This window comes from Penicillium hordei, assembly GCF_028827395.1.
Source record: "Penicillium hordei strain IBT 12815 chromosome Unknown utg000004l_segment0_segment0, whole genome shotgun sequence".
Taxonomy (NCBI): Eukaryota; Fungi; Ascomycota; class Eurotiomycetes; order Eurotiales; family Aspergillaceae; genus Penicillium; species Penicillium hordei.
In genome coordinates this window covers 1,269,937-1,288,337 of record NW_026623145.1, presented here as the reverse complement: position 1 = coordinate 1,288,337, position 18,401 = coordinate 1,269,937, and the positions used below count along the sequence as shown (strand labels likewise).

The window sequence follows — 18,401 nt, the reverse complement described above, 5'->3', positions numbered from 1 at the left end:
CTGAAAAAAATAAAAACAGAATTGAGATCCGCCACCGTAATCAATCAGTTCACCCGTTATTTTCTTTAAAAATCAAAAATCAAAATAATTCGCCCCATGTGGCCATGACCCATGGTGCATTTCTTTGCATTTCTTTCGATCTTCAACTTTCCACTTTCACTTTCATTTCATTAACTTCTCAAAAGTCTCAAAACTGAAGTCTTAATCCTTGTCCGATCGGAAAAAAAAGCCATATTACCTACAAAGTTGTGCAACGCCGGTTCATCCGTTTCCGTGACTAACAGCTTCGTTTTTTTTCTTCCCCGCCGCCCCTCTGGGAGAGCCCTAAACTTGCCCTCGGTCTTAACACTTCTTCGATTTGACCGGGCCTATTATTTTTTCTTTCCTTTTTTGCAATCTGGAGGAGCCTTTTCGGTTTTAAATTTCGGTAGACTTATTTTTTTTTTTTGTGTTTCCACCTGTTCCAAGGTACTTCTCAACTAGTCACTGTACACTAAGGGCCCTTTATAGAGGGCCTCTTCCTCTTCACCATGGCCTTCGTTACTCCTGCTCCTTCGCAGCCCAAGCCAGCATTCCCTCGACTTTCTTCAATTCCCTGTGGTGATCACTTCCACTCACGCGACTCCTCTCCCTCACCCTGCAGCACCCCGGACGGCTCCAGATCGAGCAGCCAGCGTCGCCCATCCTTCGGTTCTATCAAAGAAGATACTGAGGACGGTATGTACCGAAGATGTACGAATCCAGGCTGGAGGCTGACGTGATCGGTACTATAGGAATTGCGCAATCGTTCGTGGACACCCAACAAGCACCATCTCCCCAAGAGCAGGATCAAGAGCGCAGGATCGAGCGCCCCACCCAGATGCAACAGGCCCCGGACTTTTGCTGTCCTTGTGGTGGATTCCTCGGGTGGAAGCAGATTCGATTGGGCGGGAAGAGTTTGAGCCGCAGCTACAGTGATCTCCGTGGGCTCGGAAACCTACAGGCAAAGGGCTGGGCATGGGAAGCCCCCGAGCCTGAAGCCAAGGAGCTTCTCCCACCCAAGGCCCCCGAGGTGGAGGTGTTGCAGACCCCTCCTGGTACATCGCCTTTGGAGAGGTTCCCCCCAGAGGTTCTTGGTAAGAAGTTGTTCTTGCCATTCTTGTTTCTCATGTGCTAACAACTGTTGGTAGATCAAATCATCTCTAACCTTGCGGTCGATCTTCCACCAAATGGCTACGCCCCTCGCAACGTGGATTTGGTCTCGTGCCTGCTTACATCCCACACATTGCACGCTGCTACTTTGGGTGTCTTGTACAGGAACATGACTTTCCCACACTCCATCATTTTCTCCAAGGCTTTGAATCATATGTCGCAGTATCCGGCTTTGGGAACATTGGTGCGCCGTCTGGACTTCTCGCATTTCACCTCCGTCGGCCTGGGTCGCACCAAGCAGATGAACGCTGAAATTCAGAACCTGACCTCCAAGACCCTCTTGCAGTGCCTGGAATTGCTCCCCAATTTGAAGGAATGTCTGCTGCAGGAACATCTGGAAGGCGACATCAGCGTGGATGTGATCCGGAAGCTCTTCATGGGACTGCCGAACTTGCGCGCCGTGGATTTCTGCGGTTGCTCGACTCAAGCATTCTCCGGGGTTTTCCAGGAAGCCTTGGTCGGTGGGCCTGCGTTGTCCATGACCTTGCCCAACCTGAAACGGCTCTCGCTTCACGAATGCAGCACTATCCCCGCTCCCATGTTCGACAACCTCCTCCCGCGATTGATCAACTTGACGCACCTCGACCTTACTCACACTCAAGTTAACGATTCAGCCCTCGTCGCCATCCCCGAGACTGCGCGTATCTCGCACTTGAGCTTGTCCCGATGCACCCGCCTCCGTCCGTCCGCCCTGGTTAACTTCCTCACCACCCACCCATCGGTCAATGAGTCTCTCGTGTATCTGAACCTGTTGACGGACCCGACCCGTTTCCGTCTTCTGGAAGAAACCGATGTCTCTGCTCTGCTGCCGAATCTTCCCGATACTCTCCGCTCCCTCAACCTAGGCGGAGCAAAGATCACCTCGGACCATGTACCACTCTTGGTGCCTTTGACCAAGCACCTGGAGGAGCTGGGTCTCAGCTCTGCGGATCTCTCAGTCGCGGACTTGAACTCGTTCTTCGGTCGATACCGCAACCCAGCCACAGGAGTCGAAATCGATGCCCCCAGCACTCTCTGCTACCTCGATCTTGCCAAGGTACCGCAGATGACCATCGGAGCCATCTTCAACACTAGCACTTGTTTGCTGCTCTCCAACCAAAGCTACCCCTTGCAGGTCGTTGAGTTCAGTGACAAGATTATCACTCCGCTGCGTGAGCGTGCTAAGACTCAGCGCGTCTCCGTTGGCTGGACTGTGCGAGACCTCGGTCGTCGTGGCTGGTACGTCCGCGAACCATCCTCCATGCCCCACGAACCCCTCGACGATGGCGCTCGTTACTGGAAGATGGGTGCGCGCTGGTGGGGTATGCGCAAGATCCCCATGGCCGTCGGCGAGGTCGGTGGCCTCTATGGCCACTACATGTTCAAGAAATGATCTACTATAAGCGTTCTATTCTCCCTAAAAGCGTCTTCGCTGGATCTTTTTTTTTATCACTTTTGCTGATACCCTTGATTTGATATCCTGTTTGCGTTTCATTGGAGGGGCTTTTCTTTTTTCTTTTTCTTTTTATTCTTATTTTGATTTGCTTATTGCTTATTGCTTACTGTTTTTTTTTTTTTTTTTTACGATCATGAATGATGATATCCGGTCTATGCATGGCGGCGCGCAACATGGTTTACGAATTTCGGCATTCTGGCTACTGGCTTCGGGTTCGTGCTCTCGGTCGCGTTTTGTCTTTTGTTTTTGCATAGCATCTGAGATTTCTCTCTTCAGCGGTGTCTGGTTCTTTTTTTACTCTCTTATCACTGGCTTCATATGGCGTTATTGTATCTATCTGGATGTCTCTCTGCTCATAAATACCTACCTAGTCTCTACTTTATCTCTTATAAGCTGTTTTGTAGACTCGGTCTGATATAGCCGTGTGCCCAGAAGGTGCCCAGGTGTGCTCAAGATCTATGGACCAATGACCTGTCAGTTGATTAGTATGTCTGAACCATTTTGTTTGTGTGATGCATTACATGTAGAGATTTGTAGAGATCGTTCCGAATAAACCATTTAAGAAAGACCTTGGAGAATTGAACTCTAGTTTGATAAGTATCTATCTGACTTGGAAATCCGATACTGTTCCCACTGTTTGTTTCTGAGCCAATTCAATAAGTGCCGCCACTGCCAGGTCCATAATACTTTCGCCCACGCCTTTATAGATTACAAAACTTTCGGCCAACCCAACCCATCAACTGAGCTTTACTCGCCTCATCGATACCAGTCTCGACCTAAGGAACATGGCCAATTTCCATCAATTGCTTGCGGATAATCCCGGCAGAGATGATCTCGCCCGACTCCTCGAGGGTGCCTTCGCAACTATCAACCGATATTTTGCCTTTCATGGTTCCATTGCAAAAATATCGATCTCCAGAAGTAATTACATGCCACATAATGTCAGGACGAATCTCTAACATATGAGGTTTATAGGATCCAATCGCGGTAATCAGCCGACTAGTCTTCATTCCCGTACCCAGCAACAAATGAGGCGAGAACAAAAGCTCCACTGAAGCAGTTGTGTGGAAGATCACATCCGCTTCATCCATAACATCCTCAAGCGTCCCATTGAAGTTTGTCAATGGTAGGATCGAGAATGGACATTTGCAGGATATTGCCATTTACTCTGATCATCGTCCCGAAGTTCTTCGACAAGAGCTTCGAGAGCATGGCCCAGTCGTTGGATACTCAGTAGTGTTTCCTTTTGTAGGTTCAAGAGCAAGTTGCGAACATTGCTGTGGCCTAGGACTGTGAAACGCATGTTGAGCCCTGTCCGTTTCTTTTGCAATCTTGAATAAATTACTAAGATTCAGAGAAGAGACACCATTTCAGTTCTATGTTTTTGATATAGCAGGGAAATGAAGCATATCGAGCTAAACATTTTGTCGGGATGAGGTTCCGACAGATAAGGAATATATCGGCTCCTCCGAGCGGGGTTCCTTTATTTCCACTACAGCTAAGTGATAGCCGAGAACGGAGGGGAAGGAAAGATAGGAGCGTCGGTATCGTCTGTGATTTCACATTCCTATTCGTTGTCATCGATCCGATCTCGGGCATTCGGGTATCTAGCAGCAGTTTCAGTGTTTATATCCCGAAGGAGTTTCTTCAAATTGAAACCAGCTATACCATTATAGAGCCGCACTCATATAGAAATGTCATCTTGTACCGCCAAGAACACGCGAGTCGGTATCATTGGTGCTGGTGTGATCGGGCTCACCAGTGCCTCGTTGCTTGTTGATGCTGGATACGAGGTCGTTATTGTGGCCCGAAATCTCCCTGGCGATGAAACAACCGAGTGGGCAAGTCCTTGGTGAGTACTCCGAACTCGAAAACATTGAATTGAAAGATGTCTTATTCGGACTATTTGTTTTGTCCTGCAGGGCCGGGGCTCTGCTTGCACCACATCCAGATACAGGCTTTAATGAACTCCAGGAATATTCAATTCAAAAGTTCTCTGAACTAGTGGATCAGGATCCTCAAAGTGGTGTCAAAGTCAGTCACCTCTCTGTATAATTACCGTCAGTCGAATCCACTAAACTAATCGATACTTAGAAACTCAATATCACAGAGTTTTATGACGACCGTGGGGAAGATTCAACGATATGGTACAAATCAATCGTCCCCGATTTCACCTCCATCCAGTCCACCGATCTGCCAGCAGGGGCGACTATCGGATTCACTTACAGTGGACTGGCCGTGGACCCGAGTATATTCCTACCATGGATCACCCAGAAATTGGTTGATCAAGGAGTAAAATTTGTACGGGGAAACGTTGGATCTTTCCAAGAAATGAAGAATCTAAGCGGGGCCAGTATCGTGGTGAACGCATCAGGATTGGGGGCACGAGAGCTTGCTTCGGATGATAGCTCGATATCCATTCGAGGCCAGACCATGCTTGTCCGAAAGCAGGGTTACTTTGACCGCGCTGTTATTCTGCAGGGATCACAGTATACCTATGTTATTCCCAGGGCAAGTGGGGGAGTCATCCTCGGTGGTGTTAGCCAACCGGGGAACTTCGCTGTTGATCCTGATATGGCTCTGCGAACGGACATCCTCAAGCGAGTCAATAATATGACGAAGGGTGAATTTGGCTGGGTTGATATCGACAGAGATGTCTCTAGGGATATTGTCGGCTTTAGACCGGCTCGAGAGGGTGGACTTCGTGTTGAGCGGGAAGGCAATATCATTCATGCTTATGGAGCTGGCGGTCTGGGTTATGTCTACTCCTGGGGAATGGCAAATAAAGTCCTTGGCTTGATTGGAAATCACTATAAAGGGCATATTTAAGAATATATCTGTCTAGATATCGGACCACTGGAACTAGGGAATAACTTTTATTTATATATGTTCATACCATGTACAGTTCGTACGGCGAAGTGCGCATGCATTCAACAAGTCGATGGCGGTTGGCGTAAGATATCTATTAGGAGTAGTATTATTATTGTAAATTGTTAGAACCAGAGATACAGCTGTAAGTCTATACACGGCATAGGTAGTAGGATATATAATCGGAGTAGGCGAAAAGCTAGAAAACAAGACGTGAATAGAAGGTGACTACCTCATCCCAATATCTCATTTTGTGCCCTTCAATAAAGACCCATCTAAAACCAAAATCAAGTTAGGGGATGCACGGAGGTATGATAATACCAAGAGATTTATGATGCTCTGAAATAGCGAAGAGCAAACGTTTGAACAAGCCCTATAGGAACTGTGGGAGTTCAGTACTATGTGAGATCAAAAATATCTTAGTCCTATTGGAAATATGAATGTCTAATACCAAGATAAGTTCCAATATCCACTATCCAGCTTAACTAGACAAAACAACGACTACTCTATTTTTTCTCTTGCAATATTGTCAGTGCCCTCATTTTCCTATACCTAGCCTTTTATCACATCTAGCTCTCACGGACGAGAACGGTGGTTCTCGGTTTTAACCTTCGACGTTACACACAGATAGGCGACTTGAGTAGTAACTGGTATGGGCCACAGAGTCCGAGAGATTCAATGCTAGGAAGTGGATTTACAGAGCTGGGCTCTTTTCTCTTGTTGCACAATAAGGCACTGCATGCCTTTATTTGCATGGGTTATGGAGTAAGGCTTGATCCTCCTAAACTGAGAGGCTCCTTCTGCACATATGTACCCTGGGTCTTTAGTACAACCTAACGGGACTACCATGATTAGCTTAACTAGTACATGTGCACTTGAATCACGATATACGTCTCTAGATAATTTGAGCTATTTGCTCAGAGAGGATTGACTCAAAGTAGTGTATACCGGGGGTAAAAAGAGCTATGGCCATATATTGATGCCCTATATCTACAAGTGTCATTAACTTCGTTCGACTTGGTGGAATGCAAGTCACGCATATTATCAAAAGCCAATGCCTTTTGCTCCAGTCTAGTTGTAAGACAATATGCAGTGGACGGGGTTCGATCTCCGTCATACAAACGTGCCATTGCAAATGTTATCATCGTACAGGCAAGGAAAGGAGTAAGTCATATGAACAATATTTGGCAACAAGCCCAGATTCCAAGGGCAGATAGATATAAATACCACCATATCGACCGCTGGTCTGAAGATTCACACTACACACAATTGAGCCTGTTCATCATCAACAACACCACTTCTACCATTTAAGGTTTCCATCGACTATCTTTCTTAACAATGGTTGACGCCGCCTGTCGCATTGCCGGAAAAGACGAGATCTATATCTTCGCCGGCCGATATTACGGTCGTCTCAGTTTTAGCAAAGGAAGCCCCGAGCATAGTCTTGCTACAGGCCCGACCCTCCTAAGCAAGGGCTGGAACACTCTGCCTAAGATGGGCTTTGGCACAGTGGACACTATTGTGCCTGTCCCTGGCCATGAAAAACAACTCTACGTTTTCTTCGGAGGCCGATATGCCAAAATCAAGCTTGAAAATTACGATGATACCTTCATCAATGATGGGGCCAGTCCCATTACCTCTGGATGGAAGTCGCTCACCCAAGCGGGCTTTGACTCCGTGGACGCAGCAATGCTCACTCCTGGAACAAAGCATGAGATGTACTTTTTCCGCGGCTTACACTATGTTCGTCTGGACAATAGTACCGACAGAATTGTCAACAAGGTTGCACCTATCGCAGAGGGCTGGCCGAGTCTTGTCCAAGCTGGCTTTGATCGTGTTGATGCTATTGTTGCGAGCCCGAGTGGTCAGGATCACTACTATGTCTTCCGCGGTGATCAGTTCGCGGTGATCAAGGTGGATAGCTCCCGGAGGGACACCCTCGTCTCACCCCCGAAGGCAATCAGCTCAGCATGGCAGGCTTTCGAAGGATGGGTTTAGTCGGATTATCAACGAAATGAGTGGTGATCTTGTCGAGTGCAGAAGTAAAAATCCGTGTGCTGCGGCTCGAGTTATTTCAGGTCACCTCTTGCGTCTCGTTTTTGGGCTTTAATTTTCATTATTGATGTCAAAATTGTTGAGATCGTGCTTGGAAAAATGCAGGCAGCTAGCAGCCCCCCGCCACAAGGTGACATGGTGCAGATCCCCCGCTATTTCTAATCTAAGTATGCGTTGAAAGCAAGCGTCTTGAATAAAAGCCCCTGCGACTACTTTGTGTATGAAAAAGTTGGACGTAGAATCATTCACTTTAGAAATGATAATCCGATCGAGAAATTGTAAATTTAATGGTTCAAATATTATTTGTCTCCCTTGCTATTGCTGGTCGTTCATATTTTCTTCATTATATCACCTCATTTGAAGTGAATAGTGCATGAATATGATATACTTAAATTACTTACAGTAGCTTGTAAAATTGCCCTGCGCTTTTACACACCCTTTTTGTCAGACTAAGTTAAACCCAAAACACCCTAACTAGAACCTTTCAGACGATATAAGGAATAAGACGACAACATGGCTGCGACCTGGGCACCCCGCGATTTCTGTTGTTCCTATTTAGCGTCTTTCCATTCAACACCCATTGTTTATATTTAGATTCATGTAGGATACTCCCTGGTAGTGTCTGCCTTATCGCGTCGTCGAAGACGGTAAGTTTGATAATCCGGCTTCTTGTGCCCCCCTGATAGGCTGGTTCTGCTCTGCACGATCCCAACTCAGTCGCCAATAGCTGTACCCCCTACACATCCCTGTATACAATGATTCGCTAAATTACCTCGTTCGCTGATGCGGGCGGGTCCCTAGGTTGTGCACCCTATCACCCCTGATGCCTTAGGCTGATGGTACCTTGGGCTGATGGTAAGACGTCTCTACGGTCGCATTTATTCCTCGTTAACCCCTCCCTGTCCCTGATTCTGTTGAATGGCCGAGTTTACAGCCCACGGACACTTTCGAGGCCAAGTGATATAATTTTTATTCCTGCCCATTTACTCTTGCATTCGTGGCGGCGGCAGCGGCAGCTTATGCCAGACAGTTGCTTTATTCCCATTGAAGAATTGAAACCGATCCACGTCGCGAGCATGACGTCCACAACATCGTTTGAGGGTTCAAATTTGGGGATCCAGACGGGTGTGAACCACGGCTGGATTATTAACCACTTCCCCGTGCCTATGAAAGAAACGAAAGAGATAAATCCTAGGCCTTGTAAGTCAACAGAAAATCCTAACTAAGGTATTAAGCTCACTCATTTTGTCTAAGGTGATCAACCTCAAGTCCACTATGTCATCCCTTCTTTGGAAAATTGTTACTTTACTGGCCGTGAATTCACGCTAGATCAGCTTAAACAGAAACTGTTCCTACAGGCGAATGCTAGAAAACTAGCTCTATTCGGTCTAGGTGGCATCGGCAAAACTCAAGTTGCTCTTCAGCTTGCCCGCTGGGTCCAAGCGCATATACCAGACTGCTCAATTTTCTGGGCTCCTGCCGTTAGTCTCGAGAGTTTTGAACAGGCTTATTCGCAAATCGCAAAAGAGCTGCAAATCCCTCAGAATGCAGACGGTGAAAGTGCGATGGAATTAGTACACCGACAGCTAAGCTCTGATAAAGCCGGAAAGTGGCTTTTCATTGTTGATAATGCCGACGACGTGGACTTGCTTTTCGATAAGCTTGATCAGTATTTCCCTGCTAGCAACAAAGGTGTTACTTTGCTCACTACCCGTTCCCGTGAGGTGGCACTAGCGTTCGCAGGAAGGGATATAGTTGAGCTCCAAAAGATGACAACGGAGGAAGGGATTGCTTTTCTTACTAAGATTGTGGGAGAAGACTCGCTTTGTGACCAGAGCTCCACTATGCAATTACTGGAAGAGCTGAACTTCTTACCGCTAGCTATTGCACAGGCGGCTTTCTATATTTGTCGAAACGATGGAACGAGCACACGGTACCTCGAGCTTATGCATAAAACCGAAAAAGACCGGATGCGTCTAGCGAGCAGGGAGTTCCGCGATAGCACTCGCTATCGTGGAATGTCAAACGCTGTGACCACCACATGGCTCATCTCATTTAATCAGATCCAGGGTTTTGATCCCTCTGCTGCTGATTTGTTAGGATTTATATCCTACCTTGAGCCAAAGGCAATCCCGCGATCTATTCTCCCCGCCCTCGATTCGGAAGAGGAGATGGAGTTTGCAATCGGAACGCTGTGTAGCTATGGGTTTCTGACCAGAAGGAACAATCAGAATATGTTTGACATACATAGCCTCGTACAGTTATCAACCCGAGTGTGGATAACAGAGGCACGGAAGACACAACAGGTTATCGCAACCGTAACGCAACATTTAGACAAACGTTTTCCATCTGATGAATACACAAATCGTGACACATGGAGGATGTACCTACCACACGCCCTTGAAATTCTCAGGAGAGAGGAAAGTCAAGGTGTAAGTGAGAGGTATAGCTTGCTTTCCAAGGTTGGGAAATGCGTTCTAGCGGATGGCCGAGCGAAAGAAGCCGTTAGCTTTTTGAAGACTGTGTGTGCATGGAATGGAAGCAACTATGATGAAGAACATCTCTCTCGACTGAAATCTCAGCACGAACTCGCATACGCATATGAATCTAACGGGCAGATCAAGCAGGCCGTGGAGCTACTTGAGTATGTGGTCGCGGTAGAAGGAAGAACGCTCGATGACGAACATCCCTCTCGACTGGCATCTCAGCACGAACTCGCATACGCATATGAATCTAACGGGCAGATCAAGTAGGCCGTAGAGCTACTTGAGTATGTGGTCGCGGTACGAGAGAGAACGCTCGATGAAGAACATCCTGATCGACTAGCATCTCAGCACGTACTCGTAAGGGCATATAAATCCAACGGGCAGATCAAGTAGGCCGTAGAGCTACTTGAGTATGTGGTCGCGGTAAAAGGAAGAACGCTCGATGACGAACATCCCTCTCGACTGGCATCTCAGCACGAACTCGCATACGTATATGAATCTAACGGGCAGATCAAGTAGGCCGTGGAGCTACTTGAGCATGTGGTCGCGGTGGAAGAGAGAACGCTCGATGAAGAACATCCTGATCGACTGGCATCTCAGTACACTCTCGCTCTAGTATATGAATCTAATGGGCAGACCAAGCAGGCCATAGAGCTGCTTGAGTATGTGGTCGCGGTACGAGAGAGAACGCTCGATGAAGAACATCCTGATCGACTAGCATCTCAGCACGTACTCGCAAGGGCATATAAATCCAACGGGCAGATCAAGCAGGCCGTAGAGCTACTTGAGTATGTGGTCGCGGTAAAAGGAAGAACGCTCGATGACGAACATCCCTCTCGACTGGCATCTCAGCACGAACTCGCATACGTATATGAATCTAACGGGCAGATCAAGCAGGCCGTGGAGCTACTTGAGCATGTGGTCGCGGTGGAAGAGAGAACGCTCGATGAAGAACATCCTGATCGACTGGCATCTCAGCACACTCTCGCTCTAGTATATGAATCTAATGGGCAGACCAAGCAGGCCATAGAGCTGCTTAAGTATGTGGTCGCGGTACGAGAGAGAACGCTCGATGAAGAACATCCTGATCGACTAGCATCTCAGCACGTACTCGCAAGGGCATATAAATCCAACGGGCAGATCAAGCAGGCCGTGGAGCTACTTGAGCATGTGGTCGCGGTGGAAGAGAGAACGCTCGATGAAGAACATCCCTCTCGACTGGCATCTCAGCACACTCTCGCTCTAGTATATGAATCTAATGGGCAGACCAAGCAGGCCATAGAGCTGCTTGAGTATGTGGTCGCGGTACGAGAGAGAACGCTCGATGAAGAACATCCTGATCGACTGGCATCTCAGCACACTCTCGCTCTAGTATATGAATCTAATGGGCAGACCAAGCAGGCCATAGAGCTACTTGAGCATGTGGTCGCGGTGGAAGAGAGAACGCTCGATGAAAAACATCCCTCTCGACTAGCGTCTCAGCGCGCTCTCCAAGACATCAAGCAGTCGATCAATGTTGCGATCATGGAAATTATGCTTTCATCATCTCCCACTACTATAGAGCCTTAGCCGATCCACTCTTTCTCGGATACGTCTGCTGCATAGAGTCTCACTAAATACCATTCTCATTTCGTTATGTATGCTTCACGGCGGCACCCATAGAGAATAAACTCGAAGTCAGTAGAGTAAGCCTGAAACGCATATTGTGACAGTTTGTGACAATACTATGTAATATACAGATATAACACAAGCTAACTATATGCCATTAGAGATCTTAGTACTGGTTGTTGAAATAAAAAGTGTGAATGTAAAAACGCAGGGCGATTTTGAAGCCACTGTAAATAGAGATGATGGCTTAAACACAAACCAACATTTTTAATCAGGCTTTTTTTCTTAAAACAAAGTGATAAGATAATACCTGATTAGATACAGATCAGTAATAGATATTCGTACTTTCTAATTGTTTAAACCTCACGAATGAAACCGCAGTTTCGTTCACTTAGGGCTTGGCTCCCAGGTGATGCTTGGCAAACGTCAAACGTCATGTGATGACTTGGAGAAGAGCCGCATTTCTTGTTGTTGGTTTTACCTCTACGCGCCCGTCTACCACGAAGGTCTCAGACTCTCCTCGCTAACTCCCACCCCTGGGGAATTGCTCATCCCGATGGGTGGATTCGTTGCCGCCTTTGAAGACAGTGGAAGCTGTCAAGACACGCGACGATGTCATCTCCGAGCGGAGCGGCCTCTTACAAAAAGAAAGATGGGACTCTAGCTATATCCGCAGATGAGAAGTCAGTCTCATGGAGCCCTGCAGTCGCAGGAGCTGGGAACATGATCACAATCCCCGTAGTCAACATCACTAGTATGCCGTCACTCCATGGCCGCTCACTCATTCTCTTTGCTGACTCGCGCGAATGCTAGATCTACAGCAGACCCCAGCCTCGAATCCGAAAGTGATGCTCAAAATTTTTGCCCAAGCTCCCGATGCGCCGCCCAATAGTACTCCCGATCAATATGTCTTCCTGTTCACGGCTGGAGCAAACGCCCGCCCGCAGGCCGATGTCATCAAGGACACATTGAGTGCCCGGGTTAATACTGCGAAGGCCGGCACACCATCCCAGACACCGGGGCCTAGAGGCAGTTCTGAGGGTTTGTCAGCGGCAATGGCGATCGCAAACGCTGTAACATCTGCCGGGACATCGAAGAATCCTTTGGACGACGAGAATAAGCTTCGGTCCGATATAGAGCTGCAGCAGTCGTTATTAAGATCTGATTCGAATTTGCAGCGAATGTTTTTCGAGGGGTTACATACAAAACCGGAAGCCTTGTCGTCTGGGTCGTTCGTATCGCAGTTCTGGTCAACACGACTGCATTTACTGCGAGCGCACGCAATCGAACAGGGCCAAATCCGTGGCTCGTATAATGTGCTATCTTCACTCAAGCCTCGAGTTGAAGATAACGTGACCCGATTGAATATCAGCAAAGAGCAAATCCAGCTCATCTTCACACAACATGCACTGGTCAAACGCGTGTATGACGAGAATGTGCCGAAACTCAGCGAGCAGCAGTTCTGGTCACGATTTTTCCAGAGTCGGCTGTTCAAAAAACTTCGCGGAGAGCGGATTACAGAGGCCGACGCAACCGATGCTGTGCTGGACAAATACCTCCACACGAACGAGGCTGCTCAGCCAGACCGGGACACAAATATCCACCACTTTTTGGATCTGGCTGGCAATGAAGTAAACCACAGCCAACGTCGCGGAAACCGACCTGACCTAGATATGAGACCCTCTGGCGTCGATAAGGTGCCCATTATCCGGACACTGAACAGCCTGAGTGAAAAGATCATGGCTAATGTGGCTCCGGCCGACGGTGATATGAGTGCCCCTATAGGCATCAACGAAGAGTCATGGAAAAAGCTCCAGCTGCAGGATCTTCGTGGAGAAGAAGAGCAAAGTCGCATCACTTTGAACATTCGTGATCAAAGTCGGTTCTTCACTCATGGCCAGGAAGAGGATAAAACCAAGCAATTTGCGAAACAAGATCCGGACCAGCTTCTTCAGATTATCCGTGCGGAGATCAATCAAAGTCTCCCCTCGCAGGGCAATACACAACTAGGCAAGTTAGTGGACCCCGGCGATGATGAAGACGAGGAGATGGAGGATGCACCTGCTAGCCGTCGACCTGTCGGATCATCTGCCGCTCTACATGATGCGTTTTCTCAGATCTTAGAAGCCTTGCGCGAACGCCGTGCCCAGATGAATGAGCGAGCAGCATCAGAAACATATGGGCTATCGACGGCGCTTTTTGACCGCTTAACATTGACACACGCCACAACCACGGAGTTTTTACACCAGTTCTGGCAGGCGTTTCTCTCGGGCAACCCCGACCGCGCTGGAGAGGTCGCGTCATTGGCAGAGTCTCTTCAGCGAGCAGCAGAGCGTATTAAGGCTGTTGCTAATGACGCAGAGGCTGAGCGGAAAATCGAAGTTGACCGGCTAAAGAAGCAGGCCCGTGACATGTATGAGAGCACCGGACGAAAATTACGAGTCAACTTAGAAGGCGTGGAGGGAGGCCAGAAGGTTGTGAACCAACTTCTTGGTCCTACACTCCTTGCACTGGAGGTTGCATCATCTCGATATCAAAAAGAACTGGCCGAACAAAATAAAGAAGCGGCCATGGCTATGGCTAGTCAAGAGATGGCAGGGACATAGGAAACAACCCGGTGATAATGGACGTGAGATGTATAATATGATAGTTTACAAGAGCTTCGATGTTTGATTCATATGGATAATACAAATCTCGGTATCTCATCAATTTACATGTAAAACGACATAAAAAGCCTGTAGAAACTAAATAAAGTCGGCATGCCGAGCTTCCCCGGACTTCGGGAATTTAGTGCCAACTGTCCCCTCAACTGCACTAAACTTTCTTCAACTCACCTTCTCCCCCCACCTTGGATGATTCCCAAGCCAGAATCATACTAAACAAGAGAAAAACTCAAGGGGCCTCAAGATGCTCACCTCCGGCCTCACAAATGCGCCCCTTACCAAAGCCCTCCTCATCTACACAATCGCCTCGTCGATCGCCATCTCCCTCTTCGACATAAAACACCTCGTCGTGATCTATGTATCGCCTCATTTCTGGCCCTATGCCCAGTTCTGGCGTGCATTGATATGGCAGGTCGTCGGTTTCACTAATTCCACCGAAGCCCTCTTCGCCGCAATGCTAGTCTACCATCTACGGGTTGTCGAACGCGCGTGGGGGAAGCGGAAGATCACGGTTAGTCCTTCTTTCGCTCATTATCCTCATTCCTGAAGATACACATAGACATATTCGACCATGGAACAGAGAACCTGAGCAGTATCTTTTGTATATGACCTAGAAACCGATTGCTGACATCATGATACTGCTTGCTACAGACCTTCCTACTCACCACACTACCCTACACGACTCTCCTCCCACCAATTCTCCTCGCCTTCCTAATCCGCCCTCTATCCCTAAACAAAATCAATTACCTCCCCTCCGGCCCAACAGCAACCATCTTCGCCCTATTGGCGCAGTACTACGCCACTATTCCACACACATACCGCTACCGCATCGGGTCCACATCCTCCCCCGCCACAACAAACACTTCTGACAACAGTACCAGCCATGGACCCTCCTCCGCCGATAATACCGCACAGACATCTCAACCCAAAACCCCAGCACCAAGTCTATCCCTCCTCCTCTCTGACAAATCAACCACCTACATCGTCGCTGCCCAGCTAGCCCTCTCCCAGTTCCCCGCAATGCTCCTCCCGTCAGCCCTGGGCTGGATCGTCGGTGTAGCATGGCGCGCGGAGCTGTTACCGGGTCTATCGCCGGCTAGCACCGGGTTCCGGGTTCCGGCTTGGTTGGTCGGTGAGCAGGAGCGGAGGGGTGGTTCTGGTTCTGGGTCTGGTGGTGCGGAGGGAGAGAGGTATGAGGATCTACGACGGAGGTTGGAGGGTGAAGTTGCTGCTTCCGCTTCGGGGTTGGAGGGGTCTGGTGCGCAGGCTCAGAGGCGCGCGAATAGTGCTGCTGAGGGTGGTGGGTTTGTTAATCGATTGACGCGCGATTGGTAGAGTACTTGTTTTTTGAGTGAGATATGCAAGGTTGGTTGATCATGTCTATCTGGTATAGATGTACTGCGGACAGTTGAGATGGATCATTGGATGCTATTAGATATAGCCGGTCTTCAGAGCCCTATCTTTATACCTTTATCAATCAATTCATGTGGTGTCTCCACGTTTGCAATTCTCACATCCAATTCATATAGGTATACAATACTACAATACTACATACAATACTACATACAATACTACAATACTCGGTGATCAAAGAAATAGGCAAGTACTAAAACGAAAAGCCAGACAATATTTGCAAATGCATAAAGTCTAGAATATCAACTAGCAAGGCCGTATCTCCGCTAGAGCATATGCCAATTGAAAACACCACATAACGCCATATCATCAATATCTATAAGCTTGAACGGGACATGTTACCGCCCATTGCGACTCCGTCTCATATTTTCCTTGCACTCGTTACAATACCATTTCACTAATAGGGACTGTTAGCAATCTGGGCAATTTCAACAAGGAAAAGACACTTACCATTCTTTCCAGGTGGTTTCGTCAAGCCCACACATGACAGATGGAACCATTCACGCGGACAGGCATCATTATCACATGCAACCATCTCACCGAAACTGATTTCATTACAGTAGCAGTAGCGTGGCTCACCCTCCTCGTCTTCGTCGTCGCCCTCGTGGAGCGACTCGTCGTCAGAGGGTATTGCAGGCTGTGGGATGGGCTTCTTCTGAGTTCGTTTGGTAGAGGCCGGATCTCGACTTCGCGTCGGTCGTGCATGTTGTTGAGTGGGCTCTGTGAATGCGGGGATGATAGGGGTCGATGTTTTAGAATTGCGTCCCTTGGTAGTCTCGACCTCGACAGAACCGGCTTTTGCATCCAGATCCTCGCGCTTGGATCCCGCTGGAACGGATGTTCTGCCGTTGACATCACCTTCATAGTCACGATGTATTTCTGCGTGGATAAGTTCATTTTTGATGGGTCCATCCCGGGGTGTAGATCTGGAATCGGCAATTTTGTCTGCGTGGGGGATATGGTTAATTGATAGTTCCAGGAAGGGCGGTTGAAACGGCATACTGTTGTTGGGGAGATTCGAAGCCGATGATGATGGCCGTGCGCGCGAATTTCCAGTAGGTCCAGAATTCTGCTGGGCTCGTGAAGATTGTGGTCTTGCTGTGTTGGGTCCTGGACTGGCCGCACCCCGCGATCCACTGAATGTTCCAATCAAAGGCGATGGAGCGAGAACGGGCGATGCAGCATTGGAGGCGTTGGCCCTGAAATGAAGTTAGTTGATGCAGTAGTGAGAGCAGCGAAATGAGAGACATACTTTTTGCGTGCAGTAGCAGCTTGATTAGGAGCGCGAGACCGCTTCTTCTCTGCTGGGTCTTTATTCGCAGCCCTCTGGCTCACAGCCCCGCTAGCAGAGCGCTCCATTGGAACACTAGTATCTACTGGGGGTGGTCGTTCCACCTTCCGACGCTTGGGCGCAGCGCTCGGGTCAGCCGCATGATCTCCACCTCGAGATTTCGCATTATTTGTCTTGCGGGTGCCTGAGCTGCGCGTATCCTCATAGTCCGCGTCGGCCTGTGCCCGACGTTGCTTCCGTGCCAGAACGGCATCGCGTCGAGCCTCACTGCGACTAGCAGCTTCGGCCTCTTGAAGCACATGGGACAGATCCTGTCTTTGTGCCACTGCTTCCCGGCGCGGGCGTTCGTTAGTCGCTGCCTTCGCGGTACTCTTGTTGGAGTACGCCCAGTGTGTCAGGCTGCCCAAGCGTGCCTCCTCGCTGATCTCGCCTGCAATGTACGGGAACACTGTATCCAGTCGGACAACCTGGCGATCTAATTCCTCGTTCGCGTTCGAAATAACGTGGTTCTTCTCATCGGCGGTCATCATCAAGTCCGAGAGGCTTTGACGTACACGATCGAAGAGAAGCCGGCGGCTTTTACTCTCAGACGATTCCGGTGACTGAGATAGCTCCTGGCGCGAGAGAGACGATATCAGTAAACGTCCTAAGTAGACAATTATACAAATCGCGAGGAAACTCACCTTTGGCAAAACATCCTCCCGAATCACACCCCCGACGATAGGCGCCGGGTGGGGAGGATGAGGAACGGGCTGCGACTGGGAGGAGAACTGGAGTAATTGCAGCAAATTTTCCTCGAGAGCCCACGCCTTCGCATCAACTTCCTTGAGAAGAGAGTTGTGGCGACGGAACTCGCGCGGAAGCGCTGTTATAGCATCGGTGAAGTGCGTGAGTGCAGGGTAGAAGCCGTGGGGAACAGGGGGCGTGGAAGGAATTTCAGCTGTCGAGCCTCGACCGAACGCGAAAGACGACCGTCCGATGGTTTTGGAGGTTCGGGACGGGTTTGTACGTGTCTGACGGGCGGACTGTCGAATTCCTTGGCCCTGGGGATTATTGACTGACGATGAAACGGCGGACATGGTGAATGGCATGGTCGGGACTGGGAGATGCGCCGCTGGAGGAGGGTTGAGATGAGCCTACCCCAATTTGAGGAGGAAATAGTAAGTTTTGAGGAACCAATGGTGTTCAGCAATAATCTGGGACCATGTGCAATAGTCAACACCTCGTGTAGCAACGGGAGAGCATCGATGCAGGAGATGCTGCTGCTGGGAAGTTTGCGTGCGGAGAAGAGCAATTGAATCAGGTGAGATTGCTGCCTGCGGCACCGATAAGGCATCTATTGCTGAATCATCCGAGCACGAGGGTGATGTCATATCAGGAACAATGTTCAT

At 48.8% G+C, this 18,401-nt stretch overlaps 9 protein-coding genes across 9 annotated transcripts; 6 read left to right on the top strand and 3 right to left on the bottom strand.

Moving 5' to 3' along the window:
• Positions 1-530: 530 nt before the first annotated feature.
• On the top strand, positions 531-2,563 carry N7537_007759 (Leucine Rich Repeat domain protein; the record flags this gene model as incomplete). Its single annotated transcript, XM_056898814.1, has 3 exons — positions 531-717; positions 774-1,115; positions 1,170-2,563. The coding sequence occupies 3 exons, from the start codon at positions 531-533 to the stop codon at positions 2,561-2,563; spliced, it is 1,923 nt and encodes a 640-aa protein (XP_056750890.1).
• A 1,183-nt stretch (positions 2,564-3,746) lies between these two features.
• Positions 3,747-3,929, bottom strand: N7537_007758 (uncharacterized protein; the record flags this gene model as incomplete). Its single annotated transcript, XM_056898813.1, has 1 exon — positions 3,747-3,929. The coding sequence occupies one exon, from the start codon at positions 3,927-3,929 to the stop codon at positions 3,747-3,749; it is 183 nt and encodes a 60-aa protein (XP_056750889.1).
• A 391-nt stretch (positions 3,930-4,320) lies between these two features.
• Positions 4,321-5,455, top strand: N7537_007757 (FAD-dependent oxidoreductase; the record flags this gene model as incomplete). The annotated part of the gene is made up of 3 exons (XM_056898812.1): positions 4,321-4,478; positions 4,549-4,660; positions 4,721-5,455. 3 exons carry the CDS (start codon positions 4,321-4,323, stop codon positions 5,453-5,455), a joined length of 1,005 nt encoding a protein of 334 aa, XP_056750888.1.
• Positions 5,456-6,832: 1,377 nt separating this feature from the next.
• Positions 6,833-7,492, top strand: N7537_007756 (uncharacterized protein; the record flags this gene model as incomplete). Its single annotated transcript, XM_056898811.1, has 1 exon — positions 6,833-7,492. The coding sequence occupies one exon, from the start codon at positions 6,833-6,835 to the stop codon at positions 7,490-7,492; it is 660 nt and encodes a 219-aa protein (XP_056750887.1).
• Positions 7,493-8,625: 1,133 nt separating this feature from the next.
• N7537_007755 (uncharacterized protein) lies at positions 8,626-11,604 on the top strand (the record flags this gene model as incomplete). Its single annotated transcript, XM_056898810.1, has 3 exons — positions 8,626-8,749; positions 8,819-10,206; positions 10,555-11,604. 3 exons carry the CDS (start codon positions 8,626-8,628, stop codon positions 11,602-11,604), a joined length of 2,562 nt encoding a protein of 853 aa, XP_056750886.1.
• A 651-nt stretch (positions 11,605-12,255) lies between these two features.
• Positions 12,256-14,249, top strand: N7537_007754 (TFIIH subunit TFB1 family protein; the record flags this gene model as incomplete). The annotated part of the gene is made up of 2 exons (XM_056898809.1): positions 12,256-12,397; positions 12,457-14,249. 2 exons carry the CDS (start codon positions 12,256-12,258, stop codon positions 14,247-14,249), a joined length of 1,935 nt encoding a protein of 644 aa, XP_056750885.1.
• Positions 14,250-14,550: 301 nt separating this feature from the next.
• dscB lies at positions 14,551-15,641 on the top strand (the record flags this gene model as incomplete). The annotated part of the gene is made up of 2 exons (XM_056898808.1): positions 14,551-14,817; positions 14,958-15,641. The coding sequence occupies 2 exons, from the start codon at positions 14,551-14,553 to the stop codon at positions 15,639-15,641; spliced, it is 951 nt and encodes a 316-aa protein (XP_056750884.1).
• Positions 15,642-16,057: 416 nt separating this feature from the next.
• N7537_007752 (putative PHD finger domain protein (Ing1)) lies at positions 16,058-18,089 on the bottom strand (the record flags this gene model as incomplete). The annotated part of the gene is made up of 4 exons (XM_056898807.1): positions 16,058-16,116; positions 16,170-16,918; positions 16,972-17,624; positions 17,694-18,089. The coding sequence occupies 4 exons, from the start codon at positions 18,087-18,089 to the stop codon at positions 16,058-16,060; spliced, it is 1,857 nt and encodes a 618-aa protein (XP_056750883.1).
• Positions 18,090-18,146: 57 nt separating this feature from the next.
• N7537_007751 (uncharacterized protein) lies at positions 18,147-18,401 on the bottom strand (the record flags this gene model as incomplete). Its single annotated transcript, XM_056898806.1, has 1 exon — positions 18,147-18,401. One exon carries the CDS (start codon positions 18,399-18,401, stop codon positions 18,147-18,149), a length of 255 nt encoding a protein of 84 aa, XP_056750882.1.